A 23,199-nucleotide genomic window follows, 5' to 3' on the forward strand; every position below is an offset into this window, starting at 1 on the left:
GTTTAGTTTCTTTTTTTCTTCCTCCAGGGACAGCCTATTACATTTTGTGAAGAAAGTTTTGTAAATCATCGGTCCAGCACAATGAAGGCGTTCCTTGAAAAGGCTGTCAATCTTCAGCTTTTCAAACAGGTAAAATAAATGTTGATTACTTACAAGTGAATGTTGTTAATTATACTTGCACAGTAAAGTTTACACTTAAATGAAAACATATATTTCTCATAAAATCAGATCTGGTCCAGGCTTTGTTCTTTTCACATCTATACTGCAACTCTCTGCTAGCAAAATTACTGGCATGTGTCACCAAGCCGTTGCAGAGGATTCAGAATACAGTGATGTACAACTGGTGTCAAAGGTGGGCACATGAAACTCCTCTTTTCAGATCATTACATTAGCTCCCTCTTATGGCATGTATCACGTTGTAATCCTTGATGCTTGCCTACAGGGTAGTCTACAGGTCAGCACCACTATATGGTATATATGGAGGCACTTATGATGCTTCTTGTCACCCACTCAGGTCTGCTATTGTACAGCATCTGGTGATGCCACATCTACAGTATGTGGCATGAAATCGCAATCCAGACACATTTCATGTAGTGTAGTGAGCTGCGCTGCTCATCTCATTGGAAATTCTGACTCCCCCAATGTATTTAAGAAGACATTTGAAGAACTTGGTTGCTAAATTTCTGTGTTACTGATAGATTTTGTAATTTTGGAATTGTAACTCACTTGTATTTTGCTCTGAGCTCTTCAATTTTGTCACGTTGTCCTGAAACACTTGTACTCAAACAGCCCCAAAGATTGATGTTTACTTGATCATGTTGACCTCTTTTGTAAGTCACTTTAGATAAAAGCATCTGCTGAGCATATAAATGTAAGTGCAGATAAAATTAATTTAAGGCTCCGAAAAAAATGGGATCATTATTTTTATATGTTTATGAATTTTAATTTTGATTACTGAAAAAATGTGTATGCTCTGGGCCCTCCTTAAACTGCCCCTTCTGCTTTTACATTCTTTGAAAGAGTCCGTTCACAATTGAAAATAATACTGTAGCACTGAAAGGACAGTGGACATCTTTCCCTTTTAATTAAGTAGCAATCTAGTAAACCTTTTCTGTCTTTAAGCCAGCAAATGCCACTATCTTTGACTAAGAAATATAAACTGTTTGTGTTTGGCAAGCTTTTTACTTATTTTCTATCATTTTTATTGACAGCTACAATTTACAATCTGAATTAACTGCTGATAATTTTTCTTTCTCCCTAAGAAAAAAAGAGACAATTAATCAAGCCCTAGTCTCTCACAAGTAATAAATTAATAACATTCCCAGAAAAAGATAGTGACGTGCTGTTCAAAGGCTTTTTTCCCCCAAATATGCAGTAGCTCTGGATGCTTTTATCTCCTGCTACTTTCAGTGAAATAGTCCAGTGATTCAGTATTGCTCTGACCATGAACCACATCTACTTGGAAGCAAGCCGGCTTGAAACAAATAGGAAATCTGCCAAAAGAGCAATGCTGGCATTCTGTAACAAGATGCTTCCTGTCACGCTTATTCACTTTGTTGTTACTCAGTATGAAGTTATTTCTTCATTATTGCTGAATAATTTTTGTCAGCTTCTATATTGACAGATTTTAATTCATTATATTAAATAATACATTTTTTTCCAATTGTAGCATCGGTATCTGAAAGCTAATGGCAAAATTCAGTAAGCAAAAGTGGCAGCAATGTTTTAGAATTTTTTGTATGTATTTGTACATTAATAACATTAAATAAAGATAGAGTCACACCAGTGCTGCATTGCCATCCAACACTGAGCAATTAATATTTATAATTTTTAATAATAGCTTCATATGATTGCTTTTACATTCAGAAGCCTGTGGGGATTCTTAACAATTTACGTACATGGTGTGGGCATAGAGGACTTACATAATTAAATATTAGTCCATGTTTGACTCATGTCTTTGTATACGGAAATGTAATTTTACATCTTAGGCATTTGACTAGCAGTAGTGCCAGTCTAGAAAGCATTGCAGAGTTATTTACTGTATTAAAATGCTTGTTTTTATTAGTGGTATATATCAGAACAGTGTTAGACCTTATTTTCAAGGAGCTTCAGGGAAGGAGCTTATACTGTATATGTTTGATTTTAAGCATATGTATGGGTGATATCAGAGTTGGTAGGAGTTTACATTTATAAATATATTAAACAGCTTTGTTTCTGTAACAATTAAGGGTGCAACTTTTGAGATTTAATCCAAAATGTGTTTTAGTGGGAGAGGGTGCTTTGAACTTCAAAGACTTTAACAGTACTATAGCAGTTTGACAATGCCTTTCAGTTAAGATTTTACACAAAATAGTTGTTTTTCTTGTTTTAATTTCAATGCCATAATTTTGTAGTTTTTCCTCACATAACCTTTCTTGTGAATAATGTGAAGTGACAACATATTATCTCATTTTATATGTGTTTAATTTTCTTCAGTTTTAATTCTCTAAGAATGTCAGTGTTTCCCTAATTTAAACATCATTCTGAATCAAAATAGTAGAAACCTCATAAAACTGAAGGGATATATATTTGTAAGTGCTGTTTGCCTCTGTGGAAGGCATGGTGATCTTTAATTTATTTTATTAACTTTAAACATAAGTTATATATTTATTCCGTTACAGAGCAAACTACTGCAATGGGCAGGCACCCACTGTATTCAGGCTTGGTTTCTTCCTAGTACCAAATGGTACATAGATAGATGTCACAAAGGAACTGAATTATGCTGGTTTGAGAATGTTATGTTACTCCAAGTTAAATATATTCTTTGTATTCATTTTATAATTTTAGACTTATGTTTTTGTGAATAACACATTAATTTACAGGATGTATTTGGTTGCAGCCATTGCCGCTAAAGTTGGTACAACAGTTACAAAGTGCAAGAGGAAAATTACTTTTTCACACAGAGTCTTTTGGTGTTATGACTTTGTTAATTTAATAAATAATATATGTTTAAAGAAGAGTTGCTTGTTTACTCAGGTGCCTTTTATCAAAAAATAGATTTTGGTTAAAGACAAGAAAACAGCGATGGAATGTGAGAAATGAGGAAGTAGCTAAATAATTTTCTGTGGCATTCTGGTAGATCATCCTAAATTGTCCCTAGTGTGTGTTTGATGTGTGTTCCCTGCAGTGGTCTGGCATGCACATTAACAAATTAAACTAACGACAACAGAAAGAAGCAGTAGCAGCACTGATGCAGGGATAAAAAATACAAAAAAACTTAAACAGATTATAGGGCAGCATCTGTATAGTACAAAAAGTGGCCATCTGTTTATAAACATCTGAAAAGTGCTGAAATCATAAAAACTAAACGCCCCCTGCCCGGGGTTTGTTACCTGCCTTGCGCCCTGTGTTGGCTGGGATTGGCTCCAGCAGACCCCCGTGACCCTGTAGTTAGGATATAGCGGGGTCGATAATGGATGGATTCTAGTGGATCATAGTAGCTTCTGCTGTTTACTGGACAAGATGTGTTCATTAGTGGCAAGTTAATAATAGTAATTAATATTAATGCTGAGTTAAGCTCTATTTACAACTCTTTCTGCATTCAGTTTAACATCGTTTTGAAACTGATCACTTATATTGAATGTAGTGAATTTTTGACGATGAGGAAAAGGATTACAACACATTTACACCAGGAACAGAAAATTTGTTATTTTTGTCAACCATTAGAAATTAACCAGTTAAATAAGTTCCTGAAAAATATTCATGCTATAGTCAGAATTTAGTGAAGCAGTGTAAAACGTCTTTAAATCTAAAGTAAGGAAAAATATGGAAGCTGTATGTCAGTTTCTGACTTTGTGCTTTCATGCTCATCTGTAGCAGTTCTCAACCACGATTGTCATTAGTAAATGAATTTCAGATCTTTATAAACTAGTGATTCAAGTTCAGGTTTTTCACATCTGTCCAGTGCAAAGAAATTTTTTACTTGTTTGTCTCCTTGAAATTAATGACTTGAATACAATAACAGCAACAAACAGAAAAGGTCAATAAACACAGTATCATAAATTGAATACATCATATACTGTACATATACACTACATGTCAAAGAACATATACTGTAGTAGTGTCATACAGTCTACTTCTATAGCATGCATGCATGCAGATCATCTGTGGAGAAAGACAGGTGAAGTTTGACTTGTGAATGTAATTTGCCTCTTTACGAAAATATAGGGAGAATTCTTTAGCGTTTGATACAAATATATAATTTTTGATGTATTAGAGCATATTTTCCTGCTTGAAAAAAAAAATCCAGGTATGTATTTTTCCCCTTAAATAGCCATACTGTCTACTACTTGACCTAGTAATTAGATTAAATTGAACACATTGCATGTACATCATTAACCATGCCTCGATTAAAACCTATTTAGTGAATTTTCCATTTATATTTGCTTAAAATATTTAATTGTTCATTACAAAATGACATTATCAAGCCACTTCTTATACGTTTTTAAAAATAATTTTACTGCCACATTTTCCAGTGTTTTCAGTACCTGTCTTGTTTTTAATCATGATCATTTTATGTGTGATAACATTATAATAAACCATTCTAGTAAATTACTTTATAGCCACTGATGTCATTTACTTGCCATTTATTCCTCTTTATACAGGTAGTTGGGGAATTCATCAAGAGTAATTAGTTTTGTTTTAAATTTGCTTAGAATAAATTAAGTAATCATTTTGGGCTGGATGGTTTACAGTTTTGTAACTGTTTTAATGAAAATTTTATCTGAAATGTAGGCAAAAATGTTATTAATTTTCAGTGCCACACCAGTGTTTTGAAAGTAATACAGATATAGACGTGTTGTCCAGATCATCTTGCTGTAAAGAACTCCCATCTATAGCAGCCACAATTATTACTTTTCAAAAAACATTTGGGTTAAATCTCAACCTTATAAAAAAAACTGCAGAGCGTGTAATTAAAGAGTGCATGTATTTTTAATAAAGGGAAAACTTTGTCATACACTAACATTACACATTCTATTTGTCTTCTTCAATACTACCTCAGCTAATATCTAGTTGATTGTAATCCCAGTAATAAAAGTAGCAAATCCTGTTGTAATTTACTGGGAGTTTTATGCCTTCTGTATAATCAAAGAGGAAATTAGATTTCCTTAGCACTTAATATGATGCTTGCTGGCCTAATATGTCGGTCTACAGATGTGTTCAATTATAAGATTTCAAAACTACACTCAGTCACACTCCATTTTTTGCTCTGTTTTGGAACAGGTAGGATTAAAGTCTACTTTAAATGTTTTATAACTTGGCCTATTATTTATTCCCATAGTTTATTGATGGCCGACTTGCAAAGTTAAATGCTGGAAGGGGTTTCACAGATGTGTTTGAAGAGGAAATCAATGAGGGGGGATTTTGTGGAGGCAAGTATTTTTTGTAATTTTTTTTTTGCTCTGTAACATTTTTTTTCTGTTGATTTCACACTTCTGTTTTGTACATCTATTTTAATTTTGTGATTGTTATTTTTTATATGTCCATGTCATGCATGTGTTTTCAGATAAATTCAGTTTTAAGCAGTTAACCAGTAACAGTTTGAAGATCAGCATTTCAGCTGCCACACTTTCAACACAATTTCTTATACTTTTTGGAACCAGTATTTTTTTTAATTGGTTATGAGAAAAATGTAAATTGACATTTTTATAGTGAACTGTATACTTTGTAAGGAGAAACTAGAGGAGGTCTCTCAAACAATGTTAGCAACTGTATTCTTTCACACTTACAACTTAACTATTTATTTTTTATCCACCTTAATAAAAGTATCTATCTATCTATCTATCTATCTATCTATCTATCTATCTATCTATCTATCTATCTATCTATCTATCTATCTATCTATCTATCTATCTATCTATCTATCTATCTATCTATCTATCTATCTATCTATCTATCTATCTATCTATCTATCTATCTATCTATCTATCTATCTAATAAAAGAATAAGTATCTCTGTGTTTGTCCGTGTCCCCATCCAGTTGCTATGCCTCTATCATTCCAAAAGATGGCAGATCACAAAAATCTTTAGTAATAAAATGAATTGCATTTGTGATTCCAATAAATGGCACATCACAAACCTGAACACTGCTTTTACAAATCCCATTCCACATGGCATATGACCGAGACATACGCAAGTATGGTGCACTGAAAATGTTAATGCTGAGGTCTGTGTTGATTACTTAGATTTCAACCCATATTGGATGGGTAGCACAGCTAGTATATTTTATTAATACTTTTTTTCATCACTTCTCTTTGTAGCAAATAATAAATCTTATCAACAGTGGCTCCATACGGTTAAGGTAAGCAAACCTAGAGGCTTACTTTCACACTGTGTTTCTTAAAGTAATACTTTTGGCAGATAATCCATGATCCTGTTCTGTTTATGCAAACAATATTTGCTCATGAATAGGGTTCTTAATATGATATATATATGTATATCTTACTATTCTGGACATGAGAATGTTGCAGTGATTTTATATATGCCAAAATTGATTACAGTATTATTGATTGTTAAATCATTTAATTCTATGTGTGGGTGACAAAAGCTCACACTTTTCAACTAAAGTACATATTTTGGCTCTTATGTGAGTCAATGCAATTACTGTGTGCCACAGACCTACAGCAACATACAAGAAAACTGAATATTTACTTTTGTTTTGTTTGTAATTTGGGAAACATATATTTTGATTTCATGACACCGATAAATTTGTGAAGGCTATTTACAGCATTGATTATAACATGGTGGACCTTATAGTCTCAGTGTTGCTTTCCATTTCAAATGCATCCACTGGCATTTAAGCATTTGGACCTCAGTGATTGCATTTAGTTGCCATGTGTTGTGGTGAATAACCAATAAGGTTAGATCATGCATAGTAGTACCTAATTTGTATATATTTTAAAGGAAGGTATGTACTTGCATCCAAGATATGTGAAATTCTTTCGACTTTCTTCATGTACTCACAGTTCTGGTCAGACACTACACTTGACATTTATCTATTGCTGTTACAATGTCATACAACATAACACAATTTAATGATTGGCAAACAGCATTAACTCTCACAAAGAAATAACAAGTGAGCCTTTCGAAAAATACTTATTACTTTCTGTACTTATCTGCAATATTGCTGTTTGAGTTTCTCTACCAGCAGCTAAACACTTGGTGCATTTCTTTTTTGTTGGATCCAATCAACAGCTGTAAAAGCATTGATATTATGGAGAAACCATTGCAGTAAAAGAGGGTGTTTTTTTTGGTATGATATTTCCAAAATAATAATTTAAAAATAGTGCAATGCATTGCTTTAGTTAATGTGTCATTTGGCACTACTCTTATAATCTCCCTTTTACCCTTTACTCTACTTAACCCAAAAATAGATTTTATATTTTAAAATGGTGCAAACAATTTCTTTTTTAAGCATTTGATTTAGAATAGTCAGTTCTGGCTGTCATATTTTCTTCTAAACTGAGATAAAATACTTCATCAACATTTGGAGATGTGTTGCATGCCATATTAAGTTATTGTATGAGCTAAATTAAACTCATTATTAATATTTTCTAGATACTCCATTCCAAGGTCACACAAATTAGCATAAAAGTATTTTGAAATAGTTGGATGGTTCTGTATGTTATGTTCATTCTTTGCAAGCTTAGATTTTAATTATGGTTAGCCCAGTTGGTAGCACATGTTCACAATGGGGCTTTACATGTGTCTAAATTAGAAGGTATTACATACATGTCATGTATATTAGGTTATTGCTTATGAGGTGAGATAATGATCGCACTTTATTTTTTATGCATTTTTTAAACATGGCATCTATACTACAATAACACTAGCAGCAACAACAATAACAAGATTTTTTTTTTGTCTGTATGACCGCTACTTAAATTTATAACTTTGTAAGCAGGTTTGAAAATCAGATGTATGAATGTATAATTGGAATTGTACTTTTCAAACATCTAATGATATATTTGTTCTTAACTGTCATTGATACATTCTTATTTACCTATGAAGTAAATGTTAAAATGATGGGATGGGCTGTGTACAGATTTGCATTCCTTTTTTACTGTTCATTTTTAATATTGTTTTCTCCCCAAAATAGAAAGGAGGTGCATTGATTAACACAGCGGTTACCAAAGCAAGTCCAGCTGTAAAAACGGCATACAAATTTGTAAGTGTCATTAATTATTTCAGGAATTATATTATTGTATAAAATGGAACGTCGACAAATTAATTTACCCTTTTTTATGTAATTTGTACTTCATTACGTATTATTTTTACTTTTGTTTTATGTTTTTGAAAGCAGTTGTATGATGTTTGTAACATTTGAATTATTTACATTTTTGGCATAGGCAAAAAACCATGCAAAACAAGGAATAAAAGAAATGAAGAGCATGTTAAAGCAGAGGGTAAGAGTATTTAGACTATTAAAGATGATATATATATAAATAAATAAAATCTAGGTCCTTCAGATTGATGTGATTAATGTTTTAATGTAGTCTGAATAATAGTTTTTGCTTTGTTGAGGATTATACATTTTTTAAAATGAAGCCTCTGGCAATCTACTGTCATGTCATAGAGACTGTGAAAGACCCCTTTATTGTTTGCATATTAAATCAGTGATCTGTGGAGTTCTTCAAAGTTATTGTAACGAGATGTATGTTTTCATAAGCCTTATTACTTTGACATGGCAACTGAAATTTGAACTGTCAAATCAAAAACAGATTCTATTTTCACAAGAACTGGGCAAAATGTCTGATACTGGTACAATTTGTATTTGTCAATTGTTATTTTATAGACATACAATAACTGTTATGTCACGATTCTGTCACTTGTATCGTTAGCTGTTTTTAGTTATACCTTCTTTTTAAATTGTTAAAATTTACTCCAAATCAAATATTGCTTACATTCATTTTTTTTCTGTTCAAGGTAAGTACAGTATATGTATTGACTTATTGAGTTTGGTTCTTTATTTAACATAAAGGTTGTAGTACAGTGATTACACAAATACTAGACAGAAGAATCAAAATAAATCTTAGCAAAGAAAATTCCAAATATGTCCATAAATAAGTGCTTTGAATGGTAAACTATGCATGAATGAGGTTTAGCTGCTTATAACTATTACGGCAACTGTCCAGGCACTCAGATGTCAAAATGCTTATGTTTTAGTATTTCATGATTTATATGTCTGAGGAGACTGATTCATACTGATGTGTCAAATCAAAGCATTTCACATTTCCTAACTCTGAGGCACTTGCTCATGTCTGATAGAATTCAAAACTGCACATCTGCAGCACTATATTTGAGTTGGATGTGTCACTGAAGATTTATGTATATGTGTATGTATGTATGTATTTACTTGCTTTCAACAATATATGCATCCATCTGAAAGAATGTGGATATGCAACAAGCTATTGTGCAAACCTTCAAGTACTGTACTTGTTGGCTTCTGTTGTTGTTGTCACCATGATCATCATTACATTTTAACTCTTACCTCTCACCACCTTGAAAAGTAGCTGTGTATTGTCTGCCCTGTTTTCTTTTAATCCACAGGCTAATCAAACACTGTAAATTATGTCTAGCAATTAGCATTACTATTTCCATTATGTAACCATTTTAACCTTAAATATCTGCTTCCTTGTGCTTTTCATTTTAACATTGCAGCTTCTAAATGTCACTTTCTGCTGTGGCACTTTAGGATAATTTTCCTGGCAATCATTAGTTGTGTATATTTTTTCTGTATACAGCAAGCTTCATCATTCATTTTATTGTTAATTGTTTTATTTAGGTCTCATTTCATGACATCATTACCCATTAATTTTTTCTAGTGCTAATGTATCAGGATAAACAGTATTAGTTATTGTATTTCTGTGAACTTAGAAGTAGTGAAATGACTGCACATATTTGAGAAAAAAATTATTCTTTATAGATCTAATGAAAAGTGAAATAAAGTACAACTATTTCAGCATTTCTTTTTCAACATCATAAAAATATACTTTTTGCAATGCTGTGATTATTCTGTCAGCTATATCACAATGATATCAGGTCCTTTTGGCTTGTAATTGGATTACACAGGTTTAAGAATATAGTATACATACATATACATACATATTATATAATATAATATACCACTGCAGATTCTTTCAGTGACTGTTTTTTTTCCTTTGAAATTGTTTGCTTTTCATTTGAACCACTTCTCTCTAAACTCTTGATCTTGATTAGTGCTTTGCTAATCAATTTTTTGCCATCTGAAAATTTATTAGGCACATCCTTAAATAAATATGGATGTTAAACATATTGCACTGACCAACTGAGGTTGTCCTTTGTCCTAAAGTCTTATTCTTTGACATGGTTTCAGATGCTTGATCCGATAAATTTGATGGGCCAAATGATAGGAGCTTGGATGGTATATTTTTAGCATGTGAACTTAGTAAAGAAAAGAAAAGAAACAGATCAATTACCTCCTGTGGCTGTGTTTCAAACTACATTTTATATGTTTTGTCACTCTGGATGTTTTCTCTACTGCTTCTGAATTTCATTTGAAAACTGCACAGACAGCTGTAGTCTGAAGCTGTTACTTAACCGACTAATCATCAGGTGTGATTTATTATTAAAAATAGTCAGGATTTGGGAGGACGAATAATTGCATCTGTATTGCTTAGAAATGTAGAGATTCTTTTTCTCAGTGCAATTCACATTATAACAATGCAGTATTTATACTGCATTCATTTTTTGAGTGTTTTAGAATGTAAGGTAATTTTCCACTTCTTGACTAGGATCATCAGTGGACTGAGTTTATCAGAAGATGTGTCAAAGTAAGAGAAAGTCTTCAGCCAGTGCAAGCTTGTAAGCTAATTTGTGCTGCTTCCATTAAAAAGGCTTTGCATTTTGTTCCAGTGTCCATGCATTGATGTCACTTTGTAAGTAGAGTCTTATTAAGGCTGACAGAATTTACAGCATACAAGTCCTACGTTCATTGCTTTGTGCAATGTACAAGCAATTCAATTTTTTTGTGTTTCAGCTTTCAAACCTTCTCTCTGTCTTTCTCCTTCCCACTTGGTTCAGATTGTCACACCTTCATCTATCTGTTTTCTAAATCATGTATTCAATTCTTTGTCACATACTCAAGAACTCGCCCACACTTGCACCAGACCAATCTCAATAAAGGTTAGTTTTTTCTTATGTTGCATTCCTGTTGGTAGAGTTTAGCCGTAATAGTCTTATTATATATATATATATATATATATATATATATTATAGTCTTATTATATATATATAACAGAAGAGGAAAGTAGCTTGTTTTAGGTATTGAAAAAAATATATACACTGTGGTATACTCACACTCTTTGGGAGTACTTTCATAACTATGGTGGTAGCGCATTATGATTTATTGCTTTTGTCTGTCACGGATAATTCCAGTTTCACATCCACTGAAGAGAAAGGATATGATGGCTCTTATGTTGTGATCATAGTACATTTTATTTAAAAAGAAGAAAAATTAATGTGTTATGTAAGATATAGAGGTGTAAATCGAATAAATACTCCATAGTTTACATTAGTAAAGCAAATGTAAATGTGTTTATGTTGTAGCTAATGGATGGGGAGTGACAGAGCCCATACCTAAATTCAGATTTGATTGAGTAAAACTATTGGTCAGATAAGAACACGATAAATGTAGAATTTCAATATTTCAGAGTTTATAGTTTGCTGTATCCACTCACTAATAGGATATGTGTGTCTGAATTTAGAGACCTATAGCTATCACCCAGCTATTATTTAACCTTGTTAAGCAGTAAATCAGCGACACAGTACACAACTTTTATGAGTTGTAGATCTTGCTTCAGTGATTTATCAGTTTAGAATTTAAATTATGATTAATTTGAATTCTTATAAATGTAGATTAAGTATGCTTAACACTTACGTCTCCTAATTAGCTGATACATCTTGTAATACAAAATACATTATAAAAGCAAAGAAATTCTGTAGATAAACTTAATGCAAATATTGGATAAAACTGTTAAGTGACCATTTAGTTGATAGTATAAGACATTTCCAACTATCCTGAAAATCCCCCAGTGCACAGTTAAGGTCATTAAAGATAAATAGATAAGGTACACTGGGACATGAAGCTTTGTATAACATGGCATCACCAATTTCCTGGCAAGACTCTATTGGCATTTAAAGGCTATTAAAGGAATTAGTCTATCTTGACTGACATGTATGTAACTAGACAAATGATAACTGCTGATGAATTAAAAAAATGGCTTTCACAGAAGAATGGCAAAGTAGAGTTATTGCCAGAGTTTAAAATACATCGCATTTCTGGTATTGATTGTTGAAAAGGATGGATTAGGCACTTTAACTAGTGAAAGTAAATTTTTACTCTGGCAAGACCAAAGTGAAGCTTTAGATCAAATGGTAGTAATAGTTTCATAGTACATAATTCTTCTCTAGCAAGACTGAGCCAAAGCCATACTGGTCCGACTTCAGAACCGACTTCAGAAAATCAGTGATTTCTCATTACTTCAACCGTAATTCAGTCAAATAAAAGTTGCTCATTGTCAAAATTCCAAATTTCCAAATGGTGAATGGGCAAAAATTACAATATTTCAGATTTTGGCAACAGTTTGTGCTGTGGATGCCTTAACCTAAACCCACCATAAACAGGTGAAACTTTGTGAAATATTTCCCTTTTCTGTTATTCATTATGAACTTGGAAGATTCTGCAGAACACTGACATGTTGAGTTCAGCATGTTGCTCTGTCTGGGTACTCCAGTTCCAGACCTGTTTGATTTTTTAAAGGCTTCTAATTGGTGATGTATAAGTGAGCATTATGTACACACCGACCTCCTAATAACCCTTTGATAATACATGTACATTTGAGAAAATGAATGAATTGTAGAATGTTGTTTTCATTTTGCCTCAACAGATTTTTTTTTATTATTTTCAGAAAAAATAACAATATTTAGTTTCCATATTATAATACAAGTGAAAGTTAAGGAGTTGTGGGAGACTGTGATTGCTGCTTTGTATTCAGTGACCTGCAGATGAATTATAATCTCTTTAGGGGGTATTTTCTTACTGTACTGAAAACTCGGTGTACTTTCAGATCTTCTTTTTTTGTTTTTTTTGCTGCATCATCTCCCTGAGCACATGTCAGTTTCCATGGTATGACAACATTTCTCCCTTAATATCAGTTCTTTGTTTCAGCTTTGTGATAAGAGATGTAGCGTGAGGCTGTTAGAACATGTGTGGAGTGTGGGGCAAGCTTGTTTGATTTTCTTTTTATATTTCAGCAGCATGTCATTTACACACCTCACTTTTACCTTTTTTCATTTACACACTTCATTTTACCTTTTATTTGCTCAGTGATAACTGCTATTGCTCAACCATACACTTAACACAAGTAGACATTGTGTGCTATTAAAATGTGTGGTCTTGCTATTATGAATTCCGTCACAGAAGGTCATTTTTATGGCATACACTGAATAGTGAAATCAGTGATCATGTGGTCACCATTAGGGTAAATAAATATATCTTGAAATTCAAATGTGCTGAGTGACCTAGAATTCATTTTTTAAAAATGTTTTATGGTTTGGTCAAAATACTCACATATTGCTGTATTATTTGACATTAAACTTAGTACATATAAGCTCCATTTTCTGTATATGATTTTTTTATTTAAAGTACACTTAATGTTCTAGACCTGCTGCATACATTTTTTCTGTACTGAAAATTTGCCAAAAGGATAATATATTAAGTTTCTTTCATTGTGGCTTTCATTGTTGTAAACATAGGGTTGAATATTTCTATCTGAGAGATTTTTTTTTTTTTTTGTTCTCCTAGGAAGCAGATGATGAGGATATGTTTTATGGCGATTCACCGACAAGTATAAAGAGCCTCTCACCTAAGAGACAGCAAAAACATAAAAAGGTACACTCTATAAAGACACCAAGTGCAACCAGTTCCTTTTCTGCAAACTTCTCCTGGTTTTGGACTGAATGCCTTTTATTGTTACTTTCCATTCTACAGTTTTTTTTGTCTTACTTTGATTATTTATTTGTTTGTTTGTTTGTTTTTTTGCATTCTCTCTCTCATTATTATTTCATCTTCCTTTGTCACTTCCTTGTCTCCTTGATGTTTGGTGTTACTTTAAACTTTACATTAATTGAATTGCTTTGTCACAGGAGTAGTTTTTAAAGGAGCCATATACGATACAGATTTAAGGATTTAAATACTTTTTTATAAAATTTTATAATATTTGCAAAACATTTGATGTAGGCAGTGTACTGCATTTTGAGAATTTAATTTTGTACTTATAGTGCAGTATCAGTAACTTACATGATTTAGGATTTGATCCTAGGTCAATGTCGCAGAATGGTTGCTTCTATTTGTACAGGTCTGCATAGAGTATGTTCTAATCAATAGTTAATTTTCTTGTGCCAACATTACATACTATTTTGTTGTAGCACTTTTAAGATTGTGTCCTTGTGTTTAATAAGTGTATAATTTAGTTATACTGCAGGAATGCACTTATTTGTGTGTATATGTGTTAACCACTAACCAAAAAGGGAACCTTTAATCTAATAATCTAGATAAATATTGTGTTCATGATCCTTGCTTCTTGTTATAATTACAGAAAGCATTTTGAAATTGTTTTAGCAGTATGCAGTTTGACTGTTCAATTAAAATCTGACAAATATGAAAATTTTTCAAATTCCATAGCAATATTGAACTTTCATGGGCATTTTTGTTGTGGTAAGCCATGTCCATATGCTTTTATTTTGAGAACTTTGTACTGTATTCTTAAGCCAGATAGATACAAACACACTTTGTCTCCAAGGTGGAAATTTAGCTTTTTATTGAAGCTCTTTAAATAAATAAATACTTAAATAGGTCAATAAGTAAGAGCGTAGATACTGTAAATATACATGAACACACACCAGAATGACTGTAAAGGAAGAAAAAAATATATATATATATGAATGGATGTATGTTTGTGTGTGTGTATGTTTCTATATAATCTTCACAAACATTCCATAGCAGCAATGTGTCAATAAATTAAATAATGGAGTGCATGGTTTTGGCCCTCATTGATGTGATTTCTGGGTGAACCACCATACTGTGTATTGACTTTCAAGCAAGTGTTTGGAGATTAGGGCTCTACCGATCAAGCGTGCTCTGTCAGTAATAGGCCTGTCTTGTTTGGCTAGTTAGACTTGCATGTCCTTTCGAGCAGCACCTTGCTTGTCACACTTTCTTTAAGAGTATAGAAACAGCAAACTGTGATTACTCACCAAAAACTTGTGCTCTACCTGATTTCCATAAATGATCCAGGCTCTTGGCTCCCAAAACATCAATATCTGTGAAGCCTTGGGAGCTTGAGCTGTTAGCATTGATTTTTCACTCCAGACTCTTGCAGAGAAGCTAGAAGGCTTCTGACACTGATTTAGTACACAGTGGTCTGAGAGCAGCCATGAGAGAACTATGCCTGGACAGATGACATGCATCTCTAGTGAAAACAGAAGTCCGTGTTACTTTAAGCATGGACAATAAAATTGTTTATTTAAAGAATTCACCTTTAGTGATATATTGCAGCTTGATGTCTTGCTAGTAATCACAAGCACTGTTACTCTCCGTTCTGTTCAGCAAAAACAAATACAGGTATTAGAATTCAAGAGTTCAGGAGTTATGTTATCCCTTTGACTAATAAAGAATGTATGATGCTATTTACATTTTTAAATCTACTTTTACCTAAAAGTGACACTTGTTTGACAGTAAATGAAATGTACAATCAGTTTAATTAGCAAAATTCTATTTTTCATTTTTACTTCCTGAGTTGATTCTTTCCATTTGAGCATTATCCAACTTTTCTAAAGGGTACTCTATCTGGAAAAAAGGTATATCCAGACCTTCCGTTCATACATCTTCCTAACCCACTTATCCAGAGCAGAACTATGGGGAAACTGGAGCCTATCATAGCAAGCATTGAGCGGAAGGTAGGAACAGTCCATGGATGGGGGCACCAGTCCATTGCAGGGTAAACACACACACACACACGCACAAACACACATTGATCCTCACTTTGAAAAATCTGTTGATATCCCTACCTTGACATTTAATTTCTAGGTTTGTCTCAGTCAATTTTCACACATTTTTATTTGTTTTGGTGTAGTTTCAGTTGCCTTTGCATACTGTATATTTTCCTCAGAAAAAAATTGTGATTCACAGAAATGTGAATAATGACTGTGTTTTAATTTCAGGCAGTCACTTTATTTTCTTTACAGGTCTGCTTGATGCATGGTTTAGCTCTGGTACTTCATAAATGTTTAATGAGTTTTTTTTTTTTTTTTTATCTCTGGTAACTTCCTGTAATTAATTTGGTTGAAACAAAACAATTTACAGAGTATCTAATATAAAATTAAACTTCACTGCTGTTCAAAATCTAATCACATTGTAAAAACATAAATTGTTTAATATTTTATGTAATGCTAATTTTTTACTTTGATTAATTAAAAACAAAGTTGTGAGTATATATTAAAAGAAAACACAACATATTATTTTGTGGGAAAGAAAAGAGACTGTTGGGGTATCCAGTCTAAAATTATTTGAACTAAGAGTGTTGTCTTTTTTTTCTTACATTGTCCCTGCATTGATTATGGGAAGCACAATCAAAACATTTGTAACATTTTAGTTTTTGTAGTACTTTCACTGTTGCTTTCTCGCTCACCCCTTTCAGCTATGAACTACAGTAGTGCTTCAACCACAGACTGATTTTAATGGTAATTACAGTATAGTATTTTGTAATTAAATATTGTAACAAATACAGTTGTTGGAGAAGACTTGAATATATACTTTTCCATACCCTCTATGTTTATTTAATGAGTAAGGAACAGCAGCAGAGCCTCAGCTGCCTGTTTCATTTCATCCATACAGAGTAACGTGTGTGATCTGTACACTAAAACAGAATGGTTACAGAATAACAATCTGTCACTTCCTTATTCTCTGCATGTTACAGTGAGAATCACCTAATTAACATCTTGAAAAAAGGTACATTTTCTGGATTCTCCAAGTCATCAGCTACAGTATTTTTTGAAAGCTTAATAATAAAGTGCCACACTGCTGTATTACACTTTTGACTCTGAGCAAGGATCTCTTTGCTGTAACTGTGGTTTTAAATTCATAGGCAAATTAGAAAATTTGACATACAAATGGAGCATAAAAGGAAAGCAGTTGTTTTGTTTCCTGTATTGTTTTTCTGTGTCTCTTTGAAAGAATTATATTTTAGCATGAGCCTGGCACAGGCAGCCTTTCAAAATTTTAAATGACTTAGGAGGCAGTCTCTACCATCAATGGCCCGTGTGGGATCACAGACAGGATAAAGGACTTCAGAGTCATCTGTAATGCTGCTCCGTTGTAAATTATGCAGCTGTCTGATGCATGAACTGCGATATACCATTTACCTTATATTCTCTGCTCTGGTTCTGAGAAGGAAATAGTTTTTCACACTTCTCATTTATTTAATTTTAAAGTTAAGCTGGACAGAATTAAAATGTTCTACTATCGGCTATAAATATATTGCCTTGGGCAGAATCAGTTTAATTAACTCAAACTTCCACAGAAATTATTAACTAGCCCATTTCTTTAAAATGCCAGGTTTTAAAGTATAATATCATTTATAATTGATCATAAATACTAAGTTCCCATGTATTATATCTTTTTAATGTTATACCAAAATGTCCACTGATTCCAGTTGTATTTATAGCTACTGGGTGACAGATCTAAAAGAAACTAAATGCTTTAATAAAGCACATCCATTATCTTGTTTGATTTATAGCCACGTTTGGAATAGTGAAATCCCTTTTTTCTATGTTCAGTTTTTTAAGACTTCCTTGTATATTTCACTACCAATTAGCTTACCTATTTCCTGCTTTTTTATGAGGATTAAATAAATTCTGTAAAGGTGTGGAAGCAAAGGTCTTCCAATTAGCCTTTGTAAGAAGCTCCCTCATCCTGTTGTTTTTGATAGTTCCTTATAAAGATGTGACACAACCGTTTGGTATGAATTTAGAGTCAGAGGGCGGCCGCAGTACATCGGTTACATATTCTTGCCTCCTGATGCAGAACTGTGGGCCTGTGAGATCAATTTGATTTACAACACAGAGAATCCCCTGCCTTCAATTATCTTGAACTAAGTAAAGCTAAAGTTTAATTTGAAATTTGCTTAGATAATGAACAAATTAAAGAAATTTAAACTTTCAAGTAAAGAGAGCTGACAGATACCTGAATCTCTGTTATTTTTTTATAGGCCATTCTAGAGATTGTGTGGACTGTAATCAAATAATAAACATAACACAATTGTCATCTATGTTTTTAAAGAAAGAGGTATGTGTATGTACAGTTTGTATTCTGTGCCATACCCTTTGGAGAAGAACACAGCCACTGTTACTCACTTTTGCACAGTTTAAAAAAACAAAAAGAGAGAAACAACAGTCTTGTGTTTTTTTTCATCTAGCTATATTTATTATATCAGTAAAACATTGAAGAATGTTTTCTGTTTAGTTAGTATGTTGTTTTTACAGCACTAAATGCAAATTCTAGACATTAAAACACCATTCAGAGTATTTTGCATCTTTCCAATATTACTGTATGTGTACACATACAAATATTATAGGATTGTGCGAAGTCCTAGAAAATTTTTTAAATAAAATACATGCATATACTGACTGGTACTTTGTTAGGTTTTCCTGACTGTGCATCTGCCACTATATTGAAAGACAGTTTGGCATAAAGCACCAGTGGTTTACACGTGTTGTGCAGTTGAAAAATGGGCGTGATGAAAATGGTTTTGAATGTAGCATGGCATTACACACTAAACCCATTGCCATTAGTTTATAAGTTTTAGAAACCATTCTGTGTTTTTCACACAAGACTTCTAACAGTACAAGCCAGCAACCAAGAAACATTTGGCCAAAAAAAAGGTTAAACGCTTGTATTGGCCTCAACAGCCCATAAATTGTTTAGCTACACTATGGTTAGCAAGAAAGAAGCTGAATGGTGTTGTCCTCCAAGTAACACAAATGCTGTATTCTGTGGGATTGTAAACACATTGCCTGGCCTGCTGAATTCTAGCTCCTGCTGATTCACGATAATGTCAGAAGGAGCAAGATCAAAACACACTTAGATCTTTGGAGTTAACTTGCCAGAGGTAACAATAATGTAGATTGATGATGGTAACTTAATGGTACAGAGTGTTTTTGTGGTTTGTTACATGCATATGTTCTCTTGATAAGACTAGAGCAAAATGTTTGTTAGTCAGGTGTATCCCTTCATGTGTGTGTACCTGTTTTTAAGCAAATGTTTTATTCCACTGAGCTAGAAAATTCAGGTAATGAGTTCACTAACATGACAGGGAGTTTACCTTCATTTAGTGAGCTCTCCAGTCAGTAGATCTTGGGATATCTGAGCATCTGTAAGATGAATGGAACAATTTTCAACAATTATGGGGCACATTAGAATTGAAATGGGCTGACATGCTCATGCCACAATTTTTAATTCCTTTTTTAAGTCAAAGCCCTATGAATCCTCATTGTTCTTAGGGTACATGGGGACATCTACTTATGTCTAATAAAGTAGGTAAATGTGAGTTTTTCCTAGTTCAAGGAAAATTTCAGAATTTATAAATCATTCTTTCATATTGTTACTTTTTAAAGTTAGATAGAAGAAACCTTAACCTATATTGTGTTTATGGGTCAGTGACATTTTCTTTAATTTCTGTAAGCATGTCAGATCTACAATTAAAAATTTGGAAATAGCAAAAGGCAGTTAAAGAGAATATTGTTAAAAATGCAAAAGTTGACCATAAGTAGTTCTTTCAGTATTTTAATAATAAAATAATGGTTAAAGTGGTAGTAAAGTGTATGAGGAATACCAAGGAGGAATATAGAAAATAAATGCTCTCTATTGATAATTTTCTTACATTTTAACATGTGAAAAAGTTGCTAAAAGCTGGATGAATCATTTATGAAATGTTTTGGAGAGTGTAGATCAAAGTGGGCTTCTTTTGTTAAAATGGCTGAAATTGAAAAAATTACCAAGGACAGCTGACATTAATCCAAGAGTGCTTCAGGAAGCTAGTCATTTTAACATCCTATAAATGCTAAATGGGAAAGTTGAAAACAACGTTCTGTCATATAAAAAGGTGTTTGAGTCTCTTCTGGTAATTATAGGCAAGTTGCTTTATGGTATATCACTGGTAAATATATGGAAGCAATTATTAAAGGAAAGACTGAGCAGCATATATAAGGTTTGGGTTTCTGTGGACAACATGGATGTAAGGTAAAGAGAAAGAGAGACAAATCATGTTTCACTGATATTCTAGAATTCTGTGATGAAGCCGCAAAATCATTCGATCAGAGGGGGCATCCATCCATCCATCCATCCATTTTCCAACCTGCTGAATCCGAACACAGTGTCATGCGACCCCCAACGAATGCGAAAACCCATGAATGTATTCAATAATGTAGGCTAACTCTCAGTTAATGCTACATTACTCATTACGTTGCAGTTAATACTGACTTCACAATATGAAACATATCCAATAATATAGCCTTTTCTTGTTGGAGCCTCACTTTCCTCTGTCTACTGGGACCACTTCCAGAACTACAAGAAATAGTATGTTTTGGACCCGTGCACTAAATAAGATGCAAAAACGTTGTGGGAAACATGAGAATGAATGATCACTGCATTTGCAAACCATGCATGTGAGGCTGGCTAAAGAGACAAAGATGCATGGCTTCCCTCAAATAAAGTGTATAGCGCTGTAGTTCTGTAGTGAATTGTAACATTTTATAAAATGTAGCTTATTGTAGTAAATCTGTACGTATATTTATGATGGGAAACAATAAAACTTATTCATATTACATATTTTTAGTTTTCTTTTCAAGCCTTATCGTATATCGTAAAACTAATATCAGTTCCATTTAATTTTTGATGACAAAACGCAAATAGGTAATCCATGAATCGTAAACCCCCAAATCCAAAGGGCTGACTGTGTTAGCTGTGTAGATTTTAGCATGGTTTCCATATGGGAGGCTATTGATTAAACTAAATGAAGATTTAAAGTTATGTATAGGTGCAAAATTGTAACAAACACAGAAACCAGAGGATTATGATGCAAAGAACTATTTCTTTGTTGTACAACTCTGAGATCTGTGATATTGCTGTCTTGCCCATAGACAGTTTTGCAGTATTACTAATGCAGAATTATTAGACACTTATTAAGTTATTATGTCAGTCACACTCCCACTATCCTGACACAGGATTCTCTCATGTCCTCCTTCTGTTGATTTTTGAGTTATTCTCTTTAAGCCTTAGTTAGATTCCTGTATGAAGGTCACATGTAGGAGATGGTTTTTGCTTACAGTGAGGCAGAAATGAGTGTGACAGCACAATGTTCCTTTGTTTGTACATTTGCCCCAAGCAGGCTGCGTCCCGCTTGTTAACTTCATTAGTGACAGGAATGGCTTCCTCACTCTACGTAAATTTAAATGTGAGCAATTATAGTGAAAATAGGATGGAGTAAAAACATTTTTCTTTCATTATGAATGCATGGTCATGTTAGTCTTAATTTTTTTACTTATAAGTAAGTTCGTATGTTTAGTTTAGTGCCTGCAGCATTAATATTTAATCATTACAGTAAAAGTGACCAGTTTGGTTTGTTTTGTTCTTTGCTGCAAGTGTGTTAGAATTAAAAAAATATTTTATGAATATTTTGGACTTTTCTCAACTTGTGCTTCGAGTTTTGTTTTTCCTAGGAGTACTAAAGGTGCCATCTGCTGGATACAGCAGTGCAGTTTCACTGAAAAGAACCCCCATCAGTTAATTTATAAAACATGTAATATTTTAAATTCATAGATTATTGTCCAAAACAATATAAGCCATTAATTAACAGTGTTTGCTCATTTCTTTCATTTGCCACTAATGATTTTTTTTTTATTGGAGGTATTTTTGAACAACAAAAAAGTATTGGCAAAGCACAAATTTGGCTCATGGTTTCTGTGGTTTGTTTGCATTTTCCAGCAGCTTTATATTCCTGGCTGCCAAATATGATATCATTGGCATATGGAGATCTACAATAACATATGCAAAATAGCATACACATCCTTTTTAAAAAATTCATAAGTAATTCAAATGTGTAAAAATTGCATTTAAACCACAGTTTATCATCTTTAATCTGATAAAATGGCTTATACAGTATGCAGAACTGGTATTCTGAAATTCACTAATAGGTTCAGTTTCTGTATTTGATTGTGTAGTTAATTCTAATAAATAACAGCTTTGTTTTTATATTGTGCATTATTAAATACTATCTGTGTATTTATGATGTGCTTTATAGCAAACCTTTAATGTATATTATCTGAGGGTCGTATTGTCTTTGTAAATTGGTGGACTACTAAATTAAATATGTTAGACAATCAGATTGGTTAAGACCAGAGATTTAATTGACTTTGAATTCAACAAAGACTTTAATGAGTGCTGTGGCTAGTTTAATACATATGCAAACAAAACATGTTGTTATGTTTTCATGCCTGAATTGGGTTATGGGGAGGCATTCATAACACCCACTAAACATGTACTTCTTTAAATTTCAGACATATGTAGACTTACAGAAACAATGCTGAAAAAAATTTTAAAATATATTTGTATGGCTTTTCTGCATTAATAACTATTATCAGTAGCATTTTCTGAAGATTCCTTCCTCAATATAAGGCACAGAGAAGAAGAGAAAATAATTTAGGAAAATGACGTTGAAGAACTTGGGGTGTATATGGCCAGGTTCATTTCAAAGAATATGTCAAGTAAGGAGTAGTTTTATAAAAATCGAAGATTCCATTCTTGGTTTCATGCAAGCACTGCATTTCACTGAGTGTCATTATTGCCACCTAGCGGTCTAAAATAAAATTGTTTAGTAATCCACATGGAACCTCATCTCTGAATGCTTTATGAGTGCTGAATTACACATTATTCTGCCTAAATATATACTGGACATTGTTGTTGGGATGCACTCTGAAGAAGTAAAAGGTTTGGAGAAATTTCATTTTGTAGCTGTGAGTAGGAAGAGTAGTGTACTATGTGATAATATTCTAGGAGCACTTGCATCG

At 32.9% G+C, this 23,199-nt stretch overlaps 1 protein-coding gene across 1 annotated transcript in view; it reads left to right on the forward strand.

The window, feature by feature from the left end:
* dennd1b (DENN/MADD domain containing 1B) overlaps positions 1-23,199 on the forward strand; it is a 393,949-nt gene that overhangs the window by 308,276 nt on the left and 62,474 nt on the right. Inside the window, exons 14-19 of the mRNA XM_039734662.1 lie at positions 28-129; positions 5,321-5,411; positions 6,300-6,340; positions 8,138-8,206; positions 8,388-8,444; positions 13,883-13,969. Coding sequence (XP_039590596.1) covers positions 28-129; positions 5,321-5,411; positions 6,300-6,340; positions 8,138-8,206; positions 8,388-8,444; positions 13,883-13,969 — 447 coding nt within the window. The remainder of the gene's footprint in view (positions 1-27; positions 130-5,320; positions 5,412-6,299; positions 6,341-8,137; positions 8,207-8,387; positions 8,445-13,882; positions 13,970-23,199) is intronic.

This window comes from Polypterus senegalus, chromosome 14 (genome assembly GCF_016835505.1).
Source record: "Polypterus senegalus isolate Bchr_013 chromosome 14, ASM1683550v1, whole genome shotgun sequence".
NCBI lineage: Eukaryota > Metazoa > Chordata > Cladistia > Polypteriformes > Polypteridae > Polypterus > Polypterus senegalus.